General features: G+C 47.5%; 1 protein-coding gene across 4 annotated transcripts in view; it reads left to right on the top strand.

Annotated features, from left to right (window-relative positions):
• The window catches only part of FRAS1 (Fraser extracellular matrix complex subunit 1), a 409,111-nt gene that overhangs the window by 231,809 nt on the left and 153,873 nt on the right, over nt 1–23,429 (top strand). For 3 of the 4 annotated variants that reach the window (XM_059156621.1, XM_059156534.1, XM_059156780.1), the window contains 3 exons: nt 15,014–15,166; nt 15,407–15,553; nt 21,446–21,592. In XM_059156621.1, coding sequence (XP_059012604.1) covers nt 15,014–15,166; nt 15,407–15,553; nt 21,446–21,592 — 447 coding nt within the window. The remainder of the gene's footprint in view (nt 1–15,013; nt 15,167–15,406; nt 15,554–21,445; nt 21,593–23,429) is intronic. The other variant, XM_059156705.1, reaches the window with a different exon arrangement.

Genomic DNA, 23,429 nt, shown 5'->3' with positions numbered 1-23,429 from the left:
TCAGCCTAATGGAAGCAACAGACGGGCAATGTTTCAGCTCAGGGGACTAAAAGAAAGGGAGTTTGGGGGATGATTTCAAGGTTTCTGGGCAAATAAATTTGAGGAATGGGAGTACTACTTACTTGGAGATGATGTGTTTGAACTGGACAAATTGACTTTGGGGTGACCATTGGACAACTAGGGATAGCTGTCCGGGAAGAGGTGGAAGGTCTAAGTGAACATAGTTTCTTTCTGTCACCACTGGGAGCTCATCTGCTATTTCCATTTTACCCTGAACCTAAATTCCTGGAACATTTTTGTAACTCAAGTGTTACTTAAGTCAGGTCATGGTTAACCTCCTGGAACATTTCAGGAGGTTATCTAAACTCAGGAAGGTGTTAGGAGGAGCCCGTGATGATAGAGAAGGCAGGAGATAATCCATCCCATGCCGGGCCGTCAGTGGAATGCATGCTCATCAGCCTGCAGAAATTCTAGCCCCTGGAGAAGGATGCTCCCTGTTCCCTCTATCGTGCGTGAGCTTTGCAGGGTTTATACTCTAGCTGAGCTGTACCTAAGATCATCGTCGGAGACCTCTTAATTTCACTTAGCTGTTTAAGAAAGAAAATTACATCTAATCTATCACACAGACAAGAATAAACGTATCCTGGGAACAGGTCCAAAAACCTCAATGTGTTATCACGTATGGAGATGTCGTATGTGTGCGGTTCTTTCTTCCACGTTTATCAAAGCAAATATAGTTTGTGAGATTTAGGCCAGGGCTGAAGGTTTTCAACAAAGATAAGTGAACCGAGGGAGAGGCAGGAGTGGACCGCTCGCAGCAGGCGTGGCTAAGTGCTGTGGAAAGCCAGGCTGCTTCTTCATAGATTTTTGTTGTGGTGGTTTATATTTTGCCCATGCCTAACCAGCATTCTCCCCGAGTTCCAAAGCCCGGGGTGCTTTCTCCACTCGTCTTTCTCAGCTAAAATCTTTCCCCTCGTCATAGGAGAGGGTGAAAATTAAAAAGAAAACATGAGGGGAAGTGTCCAAATACAGATGCATTAAGAAATGCACTGGGTTTTGGGGAATGCCTAATGGGGCAGCTGTACTTGTGAGTTCTTCTATAGAGAAGGAGGTGATGCTGGCAGTAGCAGGTGGAAGACGGGACATTGTAAACAGCTGATTGGTCAGGGTTGTCGCACCCTGGAAGATTAAATCGTGTTTATGCAGTAATTTTTTAATGCTCATTTGTTTATAAATCTACACCAGAACATAAGCCAAAGAATACATGTGTTAGTAAAGCAATATTATTCTGTGCATTTTCATATTGTATTCCACAGGACTTGAGTTTTAAGCAACGGTTAATAGATTCTTGTATGCGAAAAAGATTCTGGCTCAATAAATTTGGGAAACTGTCAGGTAAATAAAGTTAAGCACCTTTCTTTATTGCAGAACTTAGAACACTCAGCAGGCACGTGAGCATCGTGAATCTCTAAGATGAATAAGACTGAGCATCATTTCTCGAACATTCCATTGTAGACCTCCCCTTTATTTGCTAGAGCCTCTCAGAGCTCAGCAGTGGTTTGGAGAACGATCTTTGGGAAGCCCTGCCATGATTTTCATGTATTTACAGTTTATTGGTACTCCCTAATAGGTAAGATACAATAATGAGCCCGTACTCAGATTATGGATTTCCTTCCATTCATTCCTTCCTTCTCTCCCCTCCTTCCTCCGGGCTAGCAGAGGGTCACCAAGAAGGCATGGGTTTGCCACTCTCTTGCTTGTTGAAGAGTACGGGAACGTAATCAGTACTTCTCTCCTGGTGCTGGGTCTGAGACGTATTTGCTCTCTGAACCCAAGTGAAGCCATGTGTTGACGGATTAGCAAACCTGTTAACATTTTTCTTCTCAATCATAAGAAGAAAAACGTCTAAGTCTTTTCCATGGTTTTTCCCACCTGTTGCATCATTTCTGAAAGAGGGGGCCCTAAAAAATGGTGGAAACGTTGAAATGTAAAATTAAAAGAGCAACAAATGCTCATTTTGCAACGTGCCGATTCAAGCACAACATCGAGCAGTGAAAACCCCAGTTGGAGTTGAACATAAAGAAGCAGCTGGGAAGGAGCCCCGGGTGAGCCAGCATCCCAATCCCAGCTGTCTGCCTCCACACACGGGGGCTTGGAGCCAGAGGTGGGAGCCAGCTCTGTTCTACAGCAGCTTCTGTGTGGGGGCAGGTGCGTCAGCACAGCTCGCCCCCTCGCTGGAGCTGCTCCCGCGGCCTGGAGCTGTGCGGACGGCGGGAGGCACACACGATCAATGTGGAGCAGCTCCTACCTTATTTTGATCGTCAGAATCCTGCTCATCCATTCCCTGTGGCCTGGCTCAGATGCCTTCCCTTCCAGGGCCAGCTTCCTCTTGGCATCTCCCAGGTGGTAACTCCGAGTGTGCTGCATGTTTCTACCGATGACCTAGTACTTGGCATTGACTAGCCCATACTCCCTGTGAGTGATCTCTTCGTGGCGTCTAACAACAGGTGACTCTTCTGAGGGCTTAGTGTGTGACCAGCACTGTGCTAATTGCTTTGAATGCATTTAGCCATTTGATATTTTTTAAATTTAAATTCAGTGAATTAACATACAGCGTATCATTAGTTTCAGAGGTAGAGTTTAGGGACTCATCGGTCGCATCGAACACCCACTGCCACTACATCAGGTGCCCTCCTCGATGGGTATCACCCACTGACCCCATCCCCCACCCTAGTCCCTCCAGGAACCACCAGCTTGTTCCCTCTAGTTAGGGTTATGGTTTGGCTCGCTTTCTGATTTCATCTTACTTTATTTTTCCTCCTTCCCCTATGAGCCTCTGTTTTGTTTCTTAAATTCCACATATGAGTGAAATCATACAATTGTCTTTCTCCGATTGACTTATTTTGCTTTGTATAATACCCTCTAGTTGTGTCCATGTTGTTGCAAAGGGTAAGATTTTATTTTTTTTTTTATTTTGCCATTTAAGATTAACAGTGATCCTCCAAAGCATTTAATATGAACAGTGATGTGACATAGGAAGGAACTGAAACACAGAATAACTAACATGCTCAAAGTGATGAAAGTTGGAAGACAGAGCCCAGGTTTGAACCTAGACAGTGTGATTCCAGATACAGCCATTTTGTTGTACTCTACAATGATAAATATAGTTGATTCTAACAACAGGCACTCAAGAACAATTTTTTGATTGACGGATTAAAAGAGACTGGCATGACAAAATGCCTTGGAGAGCGTTGTTGGGAAAAGTTGCAAGAACTTGCTAGTCTGTTTCAAATGCTAAGGCAGCTGTTTTAGGCTGCCATGTGTTATTATCATATGTATCATCATTAAATACATAACCTTTAAAGAAAAACATTAATGTACACTGAATTTTACTAATTTATATCATTCTGCACTTACTTTAATCTTTTTCAGTGGCTAGACACACGCAGCTTTAACAGTTGCAGTCAACACCTATGTATTTCTTTGTTCGTTTCTCTTAAATATTACTTAATTTATACATTTCTGTGTGTTGGCAAATATTGGAAGAATCTGCATTATTGTCATTTTTCATGGCCAACTGGCATTCCAGTATATTTGTATAACTTCAGTGGAGTGGTCCTTTTCCTGTTGTGGGCCTGGGCAGTTATCAGCAGGAATTGGATTTCCTGCTTGGCCCACCGGAGGTTGAGTGTGAGACCCAAGGCTCCAGCTGGGACCGGGTCTGGTTCTCGTGGTATTGGTAATAGTAACACTCTCATTTATCTTTTCATTTGCTCGTGCCCAGAAACTTTCCTATAGAGACGGGAATTTTTACTCCGGGGGGATTTTCAGTCCAGTGACTGGCGCATAGATGGTGATCAAGAAAGGCTGCGTAATTGAGTCCCTGGAACTTGGCATCTCAGGGGCCACTCTAATCCCCTTCTAATGCTTCGCATGGTCATTATAGCAAGGGTCTTTCCTAGTGCGACCCATTTCTTGCTCCTTATCTCTCTCTTGTTCACCCCTCACTTTATCCCATCTGGTCCAACTCTTCTATCTCTAGATTTTTTCAATTTTCTAGTGTCTTTTTTTCTTTAAACGCTTGCTACTTTATTTCCCTTATCTTCTTTTTTGACAATGTACTTTCTTCTCTTATTCCTCATCTTGTCACCCTGTGTCCTACTGCTTGAACTGTGAACTGCATATCCAGTCTCTCTCCAGAACGTTCAGCGATTGTCTCCTCCTCATTCTCCCAATCTGTGTTTTATTTAAGAGACCACGCTGTCTGTTGAAGGATGATTGAGTAGTCCAAGGTGTTTCTTTTCTTTACCTTCCAGAAAAAAAAGAACAGGACCTATGCTTAAATTGTACCTTCCTAAATTAAAAAAAAAAAAAAAAGAAGAAGAAGAACTTGTAGAGTTCTCCTTCATATGACTTTTCCTAAACAATATATTACCTTACAGAGAGACGTTGCTTCCAAGCTTGCAGCGTGGCAGGGCTCCCAGTGAAGTCAGGATGGCCGTTGTCTTTGTCAGAACTGCAAGTCTTGCGTAAAGAACACAACTGAATTTAGACCCACAGGTGATCCTCTCAGTACCAAAGATGGCAAAATTGCTAAGGCCGTACCTATCTACGTCTCTTCCGCACGTGTAAATCTCTGTGGTTTACGTGCTGTAGGCAGAAAGGGTGACTGAGACGTAGGCATGACGATCAGTAGACCAGTGTCCGTTCTGACGGGGCCTTCTGCAGAGACGGGATAATGGTTCGTGTTTATTGAGCATTGAGTACGTGCCAGCTCCTCACATACATTATCTCATTTAATCTTGACCGCAAGCCTTGGAGGTCTGTCCTGTGATTAGTAGTATGTCCATTTCATAACCCAGAAGGCAGAGATTGACATTAAGCAACCCGCTTGACGTTTCGCAGCTAGCGAGGAGGCGGCCAGGCAGGAGGCAGCGCCGAGGCAGAGGGCCCACGGCTGAGCGTGTCGCCGGCTTCGGGGCCCTGATCTAGTTCCAGGAAGACCTGCTCTGCTTCTTGTCAGCCCTGTTCTTTATAGCTCCTTTCGAGGCTTGGTCATGGGCGCATCCTGTCCCTTCCCTCACCTCAGGCTTCCCTCCCTCAGATCCGGTTACACCCGCACTTTCTTTCTCATTCGGAAGAACGGCATAACCTGATAAAAACCGACAAAACGCTTCCTCACCTTTTCTCCTCAAGGGCTCTGCTTCCTCTCTGCGATGCCCCTTTGTCCTCATGCCTGCCTCTGAGGAAGGCACCCCTGACCCTGGCTTCTCCGTCTGCAGCCCAAGCCTGAGGCACGTCAGCTTCGGGAGCGAACAGGTCTTTCCTGTCCGTTTTCCTGGTCGTTCCTTCCCTGCCCCCACCCAGCTCCTTTCCCAGGTGCGCGTCTCGCGCCGCCGACCAGTCCTTCTTTCCGTTTTCTCCGTGGGGTCCCCGTGGGGTCCCCGTGGCGTCCCCGTGATGTCCCCGCGGCGCGCACCTGGGGCAGTCATCCCCGCGTCTCTACCTGTCCGCCTCCCGGACAGCTCCCCCACAGGAACTCCTGGCCCGCAAGCCCCGTCTTCGTGTCCCTCAACCCACCAGGGCCTTTCCTTCTCCCTGGGATGTCTTGTGCACCCCTCGCCGGTTTTCCAGGCGCAGCGGAGTCCCCCGGCCTCCTCGCTGCGCTCGCCACGTGGCGCACTGCCGCACCTCGCCGGGCTCCAGTCCCTCTGATTCTCTTTGGATAAAGTGGTCTCCGGCCCTCCCCAGACACCCGTCGCCTCTCCCTCTCCGGCGCGGCTCCCTCCGGCAGACCCTGTCCTGAGCTTCGCACGGGAAGGGGCCGCGGCTGACTCGATGCTCTGTGTCCTCCGGAGGCTCCGTGCTGCCTCACACCCAACGGAGAGCCAGACCCGTTCGCTGAAGGGAACGTTTTCCTGTACTGGGGGTCCACCGAGAGCAAAGCAGAAGCTGCTGGAAGACTAGGTGGAGGCTCTGACGTGCACCGAGGGCCTGGTGACCCCTTGCCGGCCGCGGGGACGGGCACCGACACCCAGCAGGGAGCTTCGCTCTCACCTCTGCCACCGCCCCCTGCCACTGCCACCGACCACACTGTCTCAAGAGCTCCCGGGTGGGCTGGGACAAAGCCATCAGAGGTTTCTCCTGTCCTGGCTCGCAAGCAGGACCTCGTCCACGTTCAAAGTGGCGTCGGCATTCGGACCCCACACGCACTTCCAGCGCCTTGAGCTCCGGCGCGAAACCGTTTCCTTGTTGCCTGATGAGGAGCAGACAAGGGCCGCTCATCGTAACCACTTCCAACGCGTTTAATGTGTGTGCGTGAAGAACCCGGTCGACTGACAGGACATTATTAAAAACTCACTGTGTGTCCAAATTTGTCTTTATAGGTCATTATCTACCAGCGAAGGAGTCACTGCCCCATAAAACCAACATCCACAGCCACTGCTTCGACAGTACACATTTACTGTAATATCTTCAAGCTTTTTTGACTTTGCTCCAAAGACGCGAATTAAGTCATTTCCCTGCCGCGCGCTCCCGTCACGACGGTGGGTAGAAGGCGGCGCACGGGGACGACCACATGTAATTTCCGTACAGCTGCGGGGTGACATATTAGCAGATATTACAGCTGCTGAGTCAAAATATTTTTTATCTATTTAAATTCTTAGCATGTCGGCGTGCTGTGCTTATTTAGAAAACAAATGGAATCCTCTGCTTGCTTTAAAAACAAGAAATGTATTTATTTCCGCCCGAGCTCATACCCCAGTTCCAGCCTCCCTTGCAGTGTGTTCATTAATTTGTTTGTTTAAGGCGCTAATTCACGGGGTTCGTTAGCAAGCGGGCGCACACGCAGACAACCGGAGCTCCATCTGCCCCCCTCCCCCACATGCTTATTGTCTGCCAGTCATCCGAAACAGGCTCCACATAAACAGATCCTGGGTCTCTCTTCTTTCCTTGTCACCCTTAATGAGTCTTGTATTTAAAGACTCTCCACTGTAATTGAAATCGTGACAAATATGGATTTACCGAGTAGCAAAGCTGGGACTCCGAGAGACGGCCTCCGGAACAGGCTCTGTTTTTGAGCAATTAATGGATACACACTCAACTTTTAGACATATTTGAGGTTAGCCTCGCTGTTTGATTACAGACAGCAAGGTCAGACGCAAATGCCTCTCCTTACAGATGCGGCTTTTAGGATGGGACCTTAATCCTTGCAGAGGCTGCTAGATTGCTGGGTTGGAAACCCAGTTCCCCTATTAGAGTGACTGCAGCCCTGGTTCAAATGAAGCAGTGACAATGTAAACTTCCTCTAGCGTATCCTGTGAAATTGTTCCAAATGTCACCTGAGGGGGAAACGGGCACGGACGGTGGGGTGAGGAGGATTGTAGGGGAACTCACTCTGGTTTGTTGGCCTCTCTGAGAATACCGCTGCCGTTTTAAGGACGCAATTTCTGACAGTTGCGCTCCTAGAGTGTGGGTCCGGCAAAGATCTGAACTAGGATTTGTCAGACAGTCACCGCCTACCAGGAAGAATGCAAGAGTTGTCTCCCAATCCGCTGAATTCTTAGAAAATAGTCACACAGATCTCACGATGCATGAAGTGACCGGTGTCGGAGGAGCTCCCCAGGACGCCCGGTCGTCTGCGGCTGCCGGGGATGGGGCTGGTCCCACCGCTTACTCATGTTTGGAGTGTGTAATTAGTACATTTCGCTGGCCGTGGGGATATTTCTCTTTCCATTCTCTCAAATCCTACTGACAAGGCAGTTGTAAATCGTCACACACATAGCCAAGCGGCGCCCTTTCTCTTGGCCTGACGTGGATTTTGAAAACCAGGAGATGCCATCCACAATGACCTCTTCATGAACCTCCAAATTCCCTACAATTTCCTAGGATTCTAACTCCAAACACCTTTTTTCCTTTCGTTCAATAGAAGGGGCTACCTACTAGATCCTACTTCCAAATTCCCTACAATTTCCTAGGATTCTAACTCCAAACACCTTTTTCCTTTTCGTTCAATAGACGGGGCTACCTACTAGATCCTACTTATTTAGCCAAATTCTACTTTGTTTTCATTTTTCAAGGTATTTTGAAGCTGACAGTTTGAGAAAGGTCTTCCCAGGCCATGCCGGAAAAGTAGACCCGGGGTATGTTGGCCTTCCTTCTCAGGGGAAACTCAAGATCTTCATTCCTGGTCCTGACAGCTTCCAAGTACTTCCAGTATCGTTAGTATTCGTAATATGCCTAGTCTAGCACAAGCCTCCTGAGAACAGCTCGGCAGCAGGGAACTGTGACAGAAAGGGTCTTCTAGACGTAATGGAGGGGAGGAGGGGAACGAACAGTAGGGACCCGTGTCTCCTCCCCAGCAAGGTTCCTATTAAGGGCTGCTGGATGTCAGGGTTTTCTTGGATTGTTGATTCTTCGCTCTGGTTCTCATGTCTTCTCTCATCACTAGTTACCTTCCATCCAACAGTTTCTCATTTAAATCTGTAATAAAAACCCAGAGACCTCTGCAAATAGACTGGCAAAGAACACAGACACACACAACGCCATTCCCAATGGCCTTTAGGACAAAATACATGCTCCTTTTCATGGCATTCTAAAACTGGGGCAGCCGAGTCCTTGAGTGGCTCTTTTCTATGTTCTTTAAGATCCAGCCTTGTTGACTGTCCCTCAGGTCCTTGAAGGCATCCTGTTCTGCTGGCCTGCTGGGTTTTTGCCCAGGTGTTCCCTCTTGGAACTCTTTCCAAATCCTCTCACCCTCCCCAGATCCTCTTGCAACTAACTCCCGTGGGGGTTCATGGCTCCCCCTTCTTTAGGAGGCCTTCCCTGTCTCCTGGACGCGGTCGACACCCGGTTACAGACTTCCATGGTGCCCTGATAACTTACCCACTAGCATTTTACAAAATGTCTACGCAATCCCCTGGCAGTCCTGCATCTCAGTGTTTGCCACAGGCTCTGTCGTGGCTCCTTCCCGCCATGTGCCATCTCTAGGGGCCTGTGACACAGGCCTCACTTTGGAGAAAACCCTTTCTAAGGCGAGAAGCACAGCCCGAGTTCCCTTCACCATTGAATATGCCACCCATGGGAGGGGAGGGCTGCGGTAGAGTGAATGGTCTCTCTGTCTCTTCTTCCTTTCCAAATGGAAGGGTTTTTCTGGGCTGGGGCACAGGAATGGAGCGTATAGTGGTTGTGGTGGTGGTGAACACCCTGTTAGTTCCAATGTATATTCAAGTTTGTTTTCCTCTCCATCTTTCCTCTGTTCCCTGAGCTCTGTGAATTTGGTTTGTAGATGGTGTTGTAGATTGGATTCTGATAACTTCTGCTGGGGGCACGTGAGGGCCCATGCTTGCTGGTTGAGTGTGGGCAGCCACTTACCACGCATAAGAGAAGAACTCACTGGTTGATATCTCAAATTATTGTTGGATGATGCATATTTCATACTTGATTATAATTCTATATCCAGGGCTGTCTTTCCTGACCATACTGAAAACTGTAGGACACTTGAACACTTTTTTGCTGTTGGAAAGATTTTTCAATGCTCAGCCTCACTTATAATAAAAGAAATATAAATGTAAACCATGACATATCTGCAGCTTTCACCAGCCAAACTGACCAAGATTGTTTTACCATTTTTCGGTTCCTTCGTGCAGGCAGAGTTATGAGGAAATAGTCTCATGACTGACTCTTGGACATGTAAACTGATACAGACTTTCTGCAATGGAATCAAGAATTTTAGAGTGTTTTCATGCCTGGAGGGGTTAAAAGTCCATGCCCCGGAGTCAGGGTGGCTATGACGTGCAAGCAGGGGACTCAACCTCGGGGTCTCCATGTCTTCATCTTTGAAGTGGGGGTCATGTTTCCCCTAGTTCATCTTTGCAGGCCATGCATGAGATTTTACATCTCTAATAAGTGGTATAATCCTTGATATATATTCCAAGCTCAGTCAGTAGAAGCTATAGTAATAATATGAATTGGGATGCCTGGGTGTCTCAGTCGGTTAAGCCTCTGACTCTTGATTTCGGCTTAGGTCATGATCTCCGAGTTGTGAGGTCAAGCCCAGTGCCAGTCTCTGCGCTCGGCACAGAGTCTACTTGAGTTTCTCTCTCCCTCTGCCCCTCCCCCACTATAAATAAATAAGATTTTTAAAAAAGAAAAAGAGTTTGAGTTGTATTCCTGACAATGTCTTTTGGGAACTAATCTAAAATGCATGGAAGTCTTATCAGGGCCTCAATTACAGAGGTGGACGAACTAGAAGCTAATGTTTAAGCACAGTTCACCTTAGAACAGCACAGATTTGAACTGTTTTGGTCCATTTATATGTAGATTTTTAAAAATAAATACAGTATAGTACTGTAAATGTATTTTTCTATTCCTTATAATTCTAACATTTTCTTTTCTCTAGTTTACTTTATTGTAAAAGTACAGTGCATAATATCTATAACCTACAGAATATTTGTTTATCGATTATTTAGTTTATCAGTAAGACTTCCAGTCAATAGTAGGCTATTAGTAGTTAAGGTTTTGGGGTCCAAATGTTATGCATGAATTTTTGACTGTGCAGGGGGTCCATGTCCCTATCCCTTGGTTTTTCAAGGGTCAGCTATATATGAAAAGTGCACGTTTCTTATTTATTTATTCAAGGCTGGGATATAATGTAGTCCCTAGAATGATGTTTACAAAGAGTTCCTGATGACGTGTGGAAATGCTGACGGTACTGAGTAAAAAAAAAGATATCTTATGACAACATTTAATATAATCTCCTCTATGTAGAAAGCTATGTCAGAGTATATAGAAAAAGAACCAAGAGATAAATGTCAATGTCAGTAGTTATTTACTCTGAAAGGGCTACTTAGGGTGATTTTTATATTTATTTATATTTTTAAAAATGTTTTTCATATTTTCTTCCATGGCTCACTTTGTACTCCAAAAAACAGAACTTCAGGGCTCTTGTCAGAGCCCCACTCAGCCCCTCTTCTGTGCAGAAGATCTCAGGGGCCCCCGGGCTTGACCCTGAAGCGTGTTTACAGGTGCTGTAGCTACCTGGCAGGACTGGCCACGTGTAGCCTGTCACCCCTGAGTTCTGTAGTCTGCTCTCAGGAACCACACTTTTCCGAGTGTAAGTCAGAACAGACGTGTTAATCCTTAAGTTCTTTGTGTTCTGATTCTTGGCCTCTTTCCCTGAAAGTCATCACTCACTTTGAGCTTTCCTAAAGAATTCTCCCCATAAAGAGATTTTTTTTTTTTTAAAGATTTTATTTATTTATTTGACAGAGAGAGATCACAAGCAGGCAGAGAGGCAGGCAGAGAGAGAGAGGAAGGGAAGCAGGCCCCCTGCTGAGCAGAGAGCCCGATGCGGGACTTGATCCCAGGACCCCGAGATCATGACCTGAGCCGAAGGCAGTGGCTTAACCCACTGAGCCACCCAGGCGCCCCACCATAAAGACTTCAGGCTCTCAAGATAGACGTGTTTCCTAGGTTTTAGGAATTTGCTTTTCTTCTCTGGTTGGCTAAAGAAAAGTCAGTCAGCCTTCAGACTGACCTGAGAGCAGGATCTCAGAGCACATTTAAGTGGTCTTCTGTCGGGGGCTCCTAAACGAGAGAGCTGGGAAGGCAGGTTTGCATGAACGCATCAGCGTGGGGTCACTTAGCTTGTTGCTTTGGAATGAATCTACTCATAGGAATGGTTGTTCCGTGTGGCTTTTTAAACCATGGATGAATGACTAAGGAATGAATATGGGTCTTCACACAAAGAGGAAGCCCAACTTCCAGACCCAGGTAGTTACGATCTCGTGTGGAAGATAAAACTTTAAACTTCCGGGGCGCCTGGGTGGCTCAGTGGGTTAAAGCCTCTGCCTTCGGCTCAGGTCATGGTCCCAGCGTCCTGGGATCGAGCCCCACATCGGGCTCTTTGCTCAGCAGGGAGCCTGCTTCCTCCTCTGCTTTCTCTCTCTCTGCCTGCCTCTCTGCCTAACTGTGATCTCTGCTTGGCAAATAAATTAAAAAAAAAAAAAAAAAAAAAAAAAAAAAAACTTTAAACTTCCTTGTGTTAACGTGATGCGTAGGGCAACCTGCAGTTGGTTGTTTTACTTCTTCAGGTGTCATTTATTGATGTCTCCTTGCTTCCAGCTACGCCATCATTATTGCTCTGTCCAGCAGTTGACGTGATGCCTTCTTAAGGCTTCACGCGGAGCCGTGAAGAAGGAGTCAGAGGTCTCCCGTGATTCTGGAGACTCTGAGGCTCTTGAGGCCTTTCCACCGGCTTCTAGTGGCTGAAGCCGAAGCAAACAGCCCTGTCTGGGTTAGGACGTGCAGAGGAGGAGACTTGATTAGGAGGAAGACAGATGGTCAGGGCTGTGAGGAATGTCCACATGTATCAGGTGGTCAGTGGCAGAGAGCACGGACCTGGCCATGAAGGGCACCAGGAAAAAGCGCGCTGGAAAAGGATGGCGGTCCCGGGGGAAGGCAGCCAGGGGTGTCCTGTGTCACAGAGATCTCCCGTAGGTTAGGAATTAGAGGGAGCCATTAGATTTGGCCATACGTGGTGGTCAGAGACCTTTTCAAGGCAATACCACAGCAGACTGGTGGAGGTTGGAGGCAGGTCCCAGCAAGTTCGCGCGGCTGGGAGGTTGGGTGGTGACGGGAAGGCGAGAGACGGCGGCGTGGTTGTAGAGAAGAGCTTTGGGGGTGCTGGTGAGGCAGAGCCTGTTCCAAGGTTGAGGTCAAGGAGAGTGAAGAGAGATGGGGTAGAAAACGCAATAATGCTGAAATAATGTTCTAATAATGTTGAAAATTGGGTCAAGAATGAGCCGTTTCATCCTGCGAGAGAAGAAATGAAATAAAAATGGGTAAAGAGAGACGTTTTGAGTCTGACAGGAAGCTGGGCTTGAGGGGCTGAATGAAGTAGAAGAAGGAATGGCCTGGGAGGCGGCGGAGGGTGGGGGGCGCTGCCTGGAGACGAGGAGAGAGGGTTTACGAGCAGCGGCCATGGGAGTGGAAGGGAGCGTCCATAGCCTCGCTGTACCTTCTTTAGTGGTGATTCACGCACTTACTCTCATTTCAACGGCTTCGAGAGATCCCCAAGATCAGACAGAGTCACAAATACTTCTTTATTGTACCCACAAAGTACCCCAGAGGTGGTCTCCCTTTCTCTTCAAAGCATCCCCTCGGTGGTGATTCTTCCTCGTTCCTCTCATCACGCACCAGAGAAAGCCTCAGTCCGAGGCAGCGAGTTTCCAGACCACAGGCACCTGCAGATCCCGTCGGGGCTCGCCTGAGCCCCGAACCCTCCGTGAGCCCCGGCGTGAAAGAGGGAGAGGCTGTGCACTTTCCAAGTAACGGAGCCTTGAATCGGCCACGTTCCTCAGGCTTCCGACCCTGGCAGGTGCCCCCTCATTCAAGTAATCCTAAAACACGGTCACCTCCGTTTGCTGCAGCAACTTCCAGAGCTTTTCGAATCTGCGCTTTGGCTCCTGGCACTGTGAGGAGGGCACGGGGACAAGAGAACTTTGTGTGGACACCTGATACGAAGCCAGGGGACGGAGCCTCCGTATCCTTTCCCTCCACACAGCGCTCGCTTTCCTTTATACGCGACTGAAGGTCTGTAATGAGGATTGATTTGGCTCTTAGGAGATCGAGAATTGCTCCTAATATGGGCAAGAGGCTGCCTGGAATTGGAAGCTCCCGAAGTTCAGAGAAGGGGTAGGGACCGTTCCTTTTCATGCCCACGAGAAGAGTCGGCATTTTAGGGAGGACCCTTCTGGCTCAACTTCTGGAGTGGCCGTGCGGGTCTTCAGATGGCTTCGCATGCGGATGCGGGGGTGCGGGGGTGCCGCTGAGACCCCCTTCTGCAGGGGGCACGCCTTAGGTGCTCGGCAACGAAGAAAGTATCCCTGAGGATATAGATGAAAAGACCTGTTTTAACAGATTTCGGGGGACAGGCCATCTGTCTCATTGACAAGGATATTTTAATCTAAACATTGCTCAAGATCATGGTCTCTGTCTACGGGACTGAGCAGAACAAGCCACGTCTGGTCCCAGAGTGGTGCATCAGTAAGGGCGGACAGGGGCTTTGAGTCCTACAGGGAAAGAGGGAAAGGCCTGTGGTTAGAGCTCTACCTTTTCGTTTCCTACGCTTTACTCCTTTTTCATGTTGGTGGTAAATCAGGATTTGTGGATTTTCTCCAGTCTTTGGGATGGAGGATGGTAGACAGGACCTGGAGGACAGTCACCCCTTAAAATAAGGCCGAGGATGGGAGCTGAACGCGGTGGGGTTCTTGAGTGAAGGACGACTATTATACAAGTGAGGATGACTATTATACACATGAGACACCACTGGCTCTACCAGATCATCTGTGGTAGAGCTTTAATCACAGCTCAGACAGCAGAGCTTGTGTTGTATTGTAACGTATGGAATGGGTTGTGAAGACGACATTTCAGCTCACAACTCTCCGTTGTAACTTTACCTCTATTTGAAGACTAAAGACTTCCGCCGACTTGGCCCACGTACCTGCTAACCCCCGCCCCACCCCTGCCAGCCGCCGAGACTGGTGCGCTGCCTCCGCAAGGCCGGATTCCTAGGATGGCAGCCTGTGGGGAGCACCGTCCGCCTCCGGAGCGCTGTGTGTGGGGGCGTGGGGGCAGGCTGGGCTAGCGTTCCCAGGACTCTTGGGGGAAACGCTGCTAGTGTTGGCAGTACCGTTGCCGTTAATGTGGCCCTTCGGTCTACATTGCAAGCAAGAAGCTATCACATGCCGTTCTAGTATTCGAAGGTCGTTCATTTGAAAGGGGATGAAAACTCGATAGTTGGGCTGGGCCTGGCCACTTGCTAAAAACCTCTACACGTACCATTTGTACAGGTCCCAGACGTCTCCTTTCCTAGGGTGCCCTGCCTTTGGGCTGCTCTCCCGCCGTCTGCGCCCCGCGAGGGTAATCACACTCCCTCTGCCCTTGGGTGTAGTGGTGAGACCCTGCGCTCACGCTGCCTGTGCCTTCTGTGTGTCCCCTCCGCCCTCTCCAGACTGCCACCCCCTGTGCCAGCGCTGCACCGCGGACCTCCAGCACACAGGCAGCATCTGCCTGAGCTGCCAGAATGCCCGGTACCTGCTGCTGGGGGACCACTGCGTTTCTGATTGCCCCCCTGGATACTTCGCGGAGAGAGGAGCTTGTAAAAGTGAGTAAGTGCCCGACACAGGAGCAGGCGGTGCCTCGTGAATTTTCTTGGGGGCAGTAGCGGGAGAGGGTTGGTTCTTCCCTAGAGAGAGAGGAGGCAGGAAGCACGTACACCAGGTGTACCGGTGGTCCACCAGGCCGGCTAACACTCTCAGCTGGGGCTTTTATTGATGCCTCCCAGGCTGCTTTGGAGAGGAGCTGGGCAACCTCGGTTCTCTTTGTGTTTCTTTTCCCTCTGCAGAATGTCACTCCTCCTGCAGAACCTGCCAGGGCACAGGACCCTTCTCGTGCACCTCGTGCGATGCCGACCTCGTTCTGTCCCACCTTGGCACCTGCAGCACGGCCTGCTTCCCCGGGCACTATCTCGATGACGGCCGTGCTTGTCAGCGTAGGTTTTTAAAAATGAACTTTCTCTCCTTGCCTGCTCTTCTGGTGTCGTTGAAGGAAATATGAAGTTCTTGCTTCTGTATTTTCACCTGATAGCCTTTATTTTTATAAAAGGAAGTTAATCTACAAAGGCATATGGATGCCCTGAGCAGACATCGGTCTAACTGGGAAGTGCTGGGCTCGGGGATCTCCTCTGCAAGTACAGGCTGTGTGACCTCAGGCCAGTCATTTAGTGTCTCTGTTCTCTGGTTATCTCATTTTAAAAATAAAATGTTGGCTTCCTTTATCCTCAGCAACTCAAGTCCAAGATCCCGAGCCGAGTGGAGCTCATTCTAGCACACCATCGTTGACCTAAGCACTTGTCTGGGTATAATTTGTTTTCTGTTTGTATTTGTTGAATATCGACAATGTGCAAGGCTTGACATGCTACAAAGCATTCAGTTTCTGCTCAAACAGTCATTATTTTGTCTTGCATGAGAGTTACTTGTATAGATGTCTTATTTCTCAAATAAGTCAAAATATGATGAATTACCTACGTTGGGCACAAACGAAGAGCTAGGATAAATTAGGTAAAGGGCAAATCTGAGTAGAAAAGAAATTAGGAAATCCTTCACAGACGAAGGAACATTTTTTGAGATACGCCGAGGCGGCTTACTTTATTTCAATCACTGAAGTGTCATTTGCAAAAAAAAAAAAAAATTTTGTTATACTTTTTTTCTTTTGAAAATGACAGCTAACAAATGCAGTGCTGGTATTTCAATTTTATGTCCGAGGAAGTACCGTATTGTAGGGATTATAGACTAGTGGTTAGGAACGTGGGCTCTGGACTCGTTCAAACCTCCCTGCCACTTAGTAGTTTTTTGTGACCTGGGAGCAAGTGAATTAGCTGCCAGGCCTTCGTTTCTTTGCTGTCACAGGGGGATTATAATGGTACCTACATGTAACGTGCTCACACTTAGCATGTGTCCTAGCAGGCCGTCAGCACAGAGTAGGTATTGTTGTCGTCATTGTCACCCAGAATGAGAGGCAAACCAAGCGGTTTAAGATAGTTACATTTTACAGATAGAAAGATAGGCATTGCTGTTCACTGAGATGTTTGCCAAGATCTGCATTCGAAATGAATTTATGCGGACCTCATCATCTTGTATCACCCACTGAGAGACCAGAGATTTAAAAAAAAAAAACCTTTTTGGACCCATGAAAAATTTCTTTGCTTTTATAGCAAAGACTTTGCTTTGTATATATCAACTGTCTACCAGTATCTGTGGATTCTCTGACACAAGAGACATGAATGAAATACTTGCATGTTCCATTCCAGAGCGAGAGAGGTTGGCGGAGAAATAGGGACTTAGATTTATGGGGCTCCTGATAGCAGTGGAATCACAGAAATAAAAGTTCAAAAGAAAAAATGGAATCTTTCATATGGCGTATCGATGACAAAAAAAATATTGCAATGAAATATTTCTTTCTGAGAAGCCTTTGCCTTTGTGCAAGGTGATCTCCGCACAAATACGTTCGTTATGCTACCGTGTAAATAGGATTCCATAGACTATGCAGCGAAATTAAGAATCTCCTATCTTTAGTCCTTAGCTGAAGCCTAAGTTTTGTTCTTTTGAAGATTGAATAAAGCATGCCCTTAAATTGGATATTTGAGTTTCTAGTATGTAAAGAAAACCAACAGTGTTCCTTTCTAATGCTTATTATTATAGACAATTACAGGCCTCATAATTGTAGAAATGGTGCAGTAAAGGGCTTTAAAGGAAATACTACAGTATAAGGGGAGGCATTAATAATCATATTATAGAGGAAATTAAGAGCCAGAGAACTGTCTGGAGTCTGGTTCCAGAAACGTTTAGGAGCTACATGCTGAGCTCTAAAATTCAAGGATAATCGGTGGAGGCAGGCACGTTAAAAAAGAGATAATAAATGAGGTTTCCAGTACCTGGAACCGCGGTGCTTTAGAGGCGAGGAGGAGAACTGCAGGGTGGCCGGAGACGACCGCGTACCAGATTCTTCCTCACTGCCCCTCCCAGACTTCTACTGACGCGGGAGGAAGCCGGGCCCATTGCAGGGGGGTGTAGCTGCTTAGCTGTCTGATAGTCTTTCTCCTGGGCCTGGGAACTCCCCTCCGGAGCAGGAGAGAGTGAGTCTCCTTCCTCATTCCTCTGGTTGCCTTCCAAGGTTTGCAGTTAACTGTCCCCTCGCGCTTTCTGCTCTAGGCGGAACCGGAGCCAGCGGAGTATCGGGGCAGAAATGACCCTGTCCCCGAGCTGCGGCAGACAGCAGGCCTGTCTCCGAGGGCAGGCGGACTCCTACGCGGTCACGTGCCTTCCCCTTTCGTGAATGATGGTTCAGTGCGTCTCTGCTTCCCTTCCTGGCTTCTGCTCCACTTCCCACCCTTGTCACTGTCCTCTCGGTACTTTCTGGGGCCTGGGACCTGGGAGAACAGTCCTGGGGCTCCAGATGTGGTCACGGGACCGGGGCTCCAGATGTGGTCACGGGACCGGGGCTCCAGATGTGGTCACGGGACCGGGGCTCCAGATGTGGTCACGGGACCGGGGCTCCAGATGTGGTCACGGGACCGGGGCTCCAGATGTGGTCACGGGACCGGGGCTCCAGATGTGGTCACGGGACCGGGGCTCCAGATGTGGTCACGGGACCGGGGCTCCAGATGTGGTCACGGGACCGGGGCTCCAGATGTGGTCACGGGACCGGGGCTCCAGATGTGGTCACGGGACCGGGGCTCCAGATGTGGTCACGGGACCGGGGCTCCAGATGTGGTCACGGGACCGGGGCTCCAGATGTGGTCACGGGACCGGGGCTCCAGATGTGGTCACGGGACTGGGGCTCCAGATGTGGTCACGGCAACGTGACAACACCGTGTGAGGTCTGACTGTTCCAAGGCGGAGGAAATGCTCCTAACCCACGTGCCTTCAGGGTCAGAAGCTAAGAACCCAAGGGGCTCTGGTATGAGCAGAACTGCTCTAGGACGGCGCTATTTGTAGGTTGCCTTGGTGAGCGAGGAGGGGTTTGATGAATGAGGAAGGAGGGTTCAGGGAGACGTGGCGGGGGCTCCCTGCTCCTCGGGGGGACACTGCTCCCACTTCTCAATCTCCACGGAGTCTTCTGACCTTGCACAGTGCTCGGCATGAACCCATTTGTTTTAGAAGCCAGTAGAGGGGCTGAGTCACACTCTGCGTTACCGACGGGGAGTGAGAGATTGCGTGGACGGATTCAAGAGTCAGAAGGTTCACAGGTGCCTGAGGAATTAAACTCAAGATGCTCTCAGCTCTCCAGATGGGGCATCGTCCTGTCACTCTAAGCTGAGGGTTTGGCCTTTAGGCTTTGTGTCGTAGCTGTTTGTCAAGCAGGGGCCTCCGCTGACATTTAGGTTATATGAAGGCTCTTCACCTGAACATTGTATCTGTTTCCTTAGTAACCAAATCGCACCTCTAATAAGCTTTTAATCAACTAAAATTCTTAGATCATTTTTTGTAGGAACTACTGTCTGAACAGGTCTCCCGCATTCTTTATTTGTGCAACTGGTTATAGAAAAAAATGCAGGACTTACGCTTTCGTTTATTTCTTCGGATTACTTTTCGTTTATTGCTTCAATTAGTTAAAATTGAGTTTGAGTTGTTCTTTCAGATGGTGAAATTAGACTGTGCGTCTCTTATTAGGTGTATGTGGCATATTTAAGTATCATTAGCTTGATTTCTTTGTTGTAATTAAAGCTATTAATAAAAATGTTGAGGGTGCCTGGGTGGCTCAGTTGGTTGGGCGACTGCCTTCGGCTCAGGTCACAATCCTGTAGTCCCGGGATCAAGTCCCACATCGGGCTCCCAGCTCCACAGAGAGTCTGCTTCTCCCTCTGACTCTCCCTCCCGTGCTCTCTCTCACTCCCTCTCTCTCTCTCTCTCTCAAATAAATAAATAAAATCTTTTAAAAAATGTTGATCAAGTAATAAGTGAAGACTTCATGATAGTATTCTACTCAGGACATTTCTTTTACTAATTACAAAGATTTACTGATAGCTTTGAGGATGCATTTACTGACGTCTAAGAGGACGCATTTCAACCGTTTTCACATCCACCTGTAACTCCAAGACCCCACTTCATTTTTCTATTCCCGGGTTTATCTTTGAGATAAACCCTCTGCCAAAAGTAAGATACACCATGTGTAAAAATTCTAGCCAAAAAAAGGATGGAAGTTTCATTTCATGTAGGTTTCCAAAAATTAAAGATTCTTTTCCAATTATTCTCAAACCATCTGTTTGAAAATCCAGTCTAGAGTTTTTCTAGGATCTTTAATTACCAACCTACATATCCTAATGAATATTTTATATCAGTGACATTTCTTGTAGGTGAACAAGAGGACTTCCTTTTTATTCTCACCAGGAGGTGATTTTCCTGCACTGTGCCACACATGTTGAAACCCTCTAGATCGAAAACTCTAAAAATCTAGCTCATTCTCTGGATTTTTCCTCTGATACGTACTTGGAGAAAATTTCAGAATGAGATAGAAATGCTAGTGCTTGAATATGTATAATTAAAATGTCTGGCTTATTCCGTTTATGCGCAGGTGTTCATTGAACACCCATTACATGAAAGAGAACTAGTCAGGCTCTGAATACTATTGAACTTGGTCTTTGCTTTCATGAAGCTGATAGCTTTAAAGGGTACAGAAGTTAAATAATCATTGTAATGAACATCATTAGGTATGGCATGAATGCAATGTCTGGAGTGCCATAGAGCCGTGGCGGGGAGACTTACCCTAGAATGGAGAGTCAGGGGAGACCTTCTTAAAGAAGTCACTGAAGAATGAGTAAGAGTGAAAGATGAGAAACTTGGAGATTATGTTGAGAGGATTCAAATGTGTCTTAAGATTTCTGGTTGGAAAGAATGGAGGGAATGATGGAGGAGTGATATTTGCAGAAATGGTGGCTGGCAGTTTTCCAGGGTTGAAGGAAGATATGAGTTTCTAGATGGAAACATCTTCTGAAACCTGAGCAGTACAAATGTAAAAAAATCACTCTTGTGGATAGATGGAAAATAGAATGCAAGGGGTCAGACTTGGTACGGGGAAGCCAATTCGGAGGCTATGACAGTAGTCCAGTAGGAGATGAGGGCTTGGATGTGTTGGCACGTGTGGATATGGACAGAAGCAAAAGAATTCTGAGAATTACGTAGGAAAACTTGAGTCAGTAGGATCCAATGAGTGATTGGATTAGGAATGAGAAAGAAGGGGCTTACCAGGCTTCTCGAGATAGCCTCCCAGGGTGCTAGCACCAACAGCTGAGGAGAAGGAGACATGCTAGTTGTTCAGTCAGGGAGGAGGGAGACGTGACCGGATTCCGGGATGATCCTTGAATGCCTGAATTAAGTAGCTGCTGAGAATTACAACTGAGCCAATCCATAAGCCGGTCCTCCCTGAAGTCCTCTCTGATGTGAAATGTGGGCTTTCCTGAGCTTCACAACAAAATTGATGCCTAGCTTTAATCTTGGCATGGCTCAAAAACCTGAATCCACATCAGGAACAACTGGGTGCTTGAATCCTTGAGAAGTAAGTTTCAAATACATGTCCGGACTGTTGTTCCAGAGCTCTTGGTCTGAGTATAAAATTCTGTTCTGAATCACAGGGCAACCTGGATGTGGGATTTCCATTCTTGGGTTTATAATTTATCTTCTCTGGAAAGTAAAATGATCCTTTCTCCTATTTTAGAAAATTAGGGAAACATTTTCTGTTTCTGCTGATCACAGGGGAGGCTTCGGAGCCATAATTAAAGCACAGGTTGGAGAGGGCTTTGCTCCTTTGCAACATCTGTCTCCGTTTCATCCGTGCTTCAGTATTTGCAATTGTAATTACCTGGTTATTTTCTTTCCTATCTGCTCAGCATGCGGCAAGCACTGTGGAAGCTGTGATTCCCAGGCCGGCTGTACCTCCTGCCGAGACCCAAACAAGGTCCTGCTCTTCGGGGAATGTCAGTATGAGAGCTGCGCCCCACAGTACTATCTGGACTTCTCCACCAGGATATGCGGAGGTAAAGCCCTTCCAGAACTGTGCAGTGATTCTTTCCCTGGGCGACCTCCTTTTACTGTAGGTGTCTCATCCCCGAAGTTGGGAAAACACCATCATATGTTTAGACTTTCCGTGATGATAGCAAGATGCCATCATGTTTTATGAATGCCTGCATGTCATTTCTTTCTTCTTTGGTATGTAACTTATTTCTCAAGGAAACATTTTTGAGCACCTACTATGTGCCAGATACTGTGCAAGGTTTTAGTAACTAGATCAGAGGTGGCCACCCGGATGTATTTGGTCCAAGACATGTGGGTTCTTTATGGCCCACCTTTGTTTTTTAAAGATGTTATTTATTTACTTGAGAAAGAGAGAAAGGGTGCACAAGTGGGGAGAGGGGCAGGCAGAGGGAGAAGCAGACTCCCCGCTGAGCAGAGAGCCCGATGTGGGACTCGATCCCAGGACCCTAGGATCATGACCTGAGCTGAAGGCTGTTGCTTAACCCATTGGGCCACCCAGGTGCCAAAATGTTCTAGTGTTATAAAATCTTTAACTAATGCATTTTAAAATGTAGAAGACTTCACATACAAAACTGGAGGTTTTCTGTTTCCTTTGAAAAAATTAGAAGATCTGACAATACGGGACTCACATTTCCACAACGCAACAGTCGGTTGGAGATGAGTAGCTGTTGCCACTTTCGCGTCTTCAGATCACTACACACCTACCACTCCCTCTTCTACCACAGCGGGCCTGTGTCAGAGATTTACACCTCCTACCTGGGACCTAGAGGCACTTACATTTACAGCTCTAGGTCACTAGAGTCTAAGCTTGAGGAAGGCAGGCTTTGAGGTGCTTGGATGGCTGAGTTAAGCATGTGAGTTCGGCTCACGTCATGATCCCAGCGTCCTGGGACCGAGCCCTGCATCAGGCTCCCTGCTTTTGCCCCTCCCCCACAACTTGTGCCCCCCTCAAATGAATAAATCTTAAAAAAAAAAAAAAAAAGACAGGATCTGTATCTGATTTGTTCATCTCTGTTTAACAGATTTAAATGAGTAAAGACAGTCCCAGTGCTCAAGGAGTTTATAAGGAAGCAGTGTCAGAAACCTAGTACCTTGTTCTGTAGTGGCTGGAATTCTGGGGGCTTACACTCTTTAGGTGGCAGTGCTCAGCAAGGAAAGAACAGAGTTAACGGCCAGATTTTGCTGCTTCGGTTCCATTTTCCTCCTCCATCTCTCCGTTTCACTGGTCTCCCATCCCCCCCATTCTGCCCAAGAACCTGGGGCTCAGATATGGGGCCAGACATCTGTCAAGTAAGCTTGGGATGCTTTAAGGCTTTGCAAAATTGCACACTCTCCCTTCCAAGAAATACTACTGTTGTCAACTTAGGTGGTCTCTGTGCTCAAGACCACAGAAGCTCTTCTCTTTTCCCCCTGCTACACAGCGGTTGTCAGTTTGCGGTAAAAAACAAGATGATCGCAAATCCTCCGCGTTGTAAGTGATTTCATAACTTTGCTGGCAGTGTTCGAGGCTCGACGGCAGTCATGCTCCCTCAGGGCTGATTCAGCCAAATAAATGAGCGAGATTAACTTTATAAATCTCCGTGGAAGCATGTGTACTGTCTTGCACATTTACCTGTTTCCTTGGGACTTAGAAATATTACATCAAACAAGAGAAAGGTGACTAAGGAGACGTTTCCTCCGTGCTCAGCTGGGGTGGATGGTGGAGTGAGAAGGAACTAAATGCAGAATGTTCTGTGAGGAAAGTTTGGCAGCAAAACATTTATTGAGCTGTTACTGTGTGCCAGGTGCTGTGGCGCCTTCTTTACATCACTGCTTCCTTTAATCAAAACAAGAGCCTTA

This window comes from Mustela lutreola, chromosome 1 (genome assembly GCF_030435805.1).
Source record: "Mustela lutreola isolate mMusLut2 chromosome 1, mMusLut2.pri, whole genome shotgun sequence".
Taxonomy (NCBI): Eukaryota; Metazoa; Chordata; class Mammalia; order Carnivora; family Mustelidae; genus Mustela; species Mustela lutreola.
Note: the sequence above shows the minus strand (reverse complement) of the source record. Positions and strands in the feature narration are given on the sequence as shown.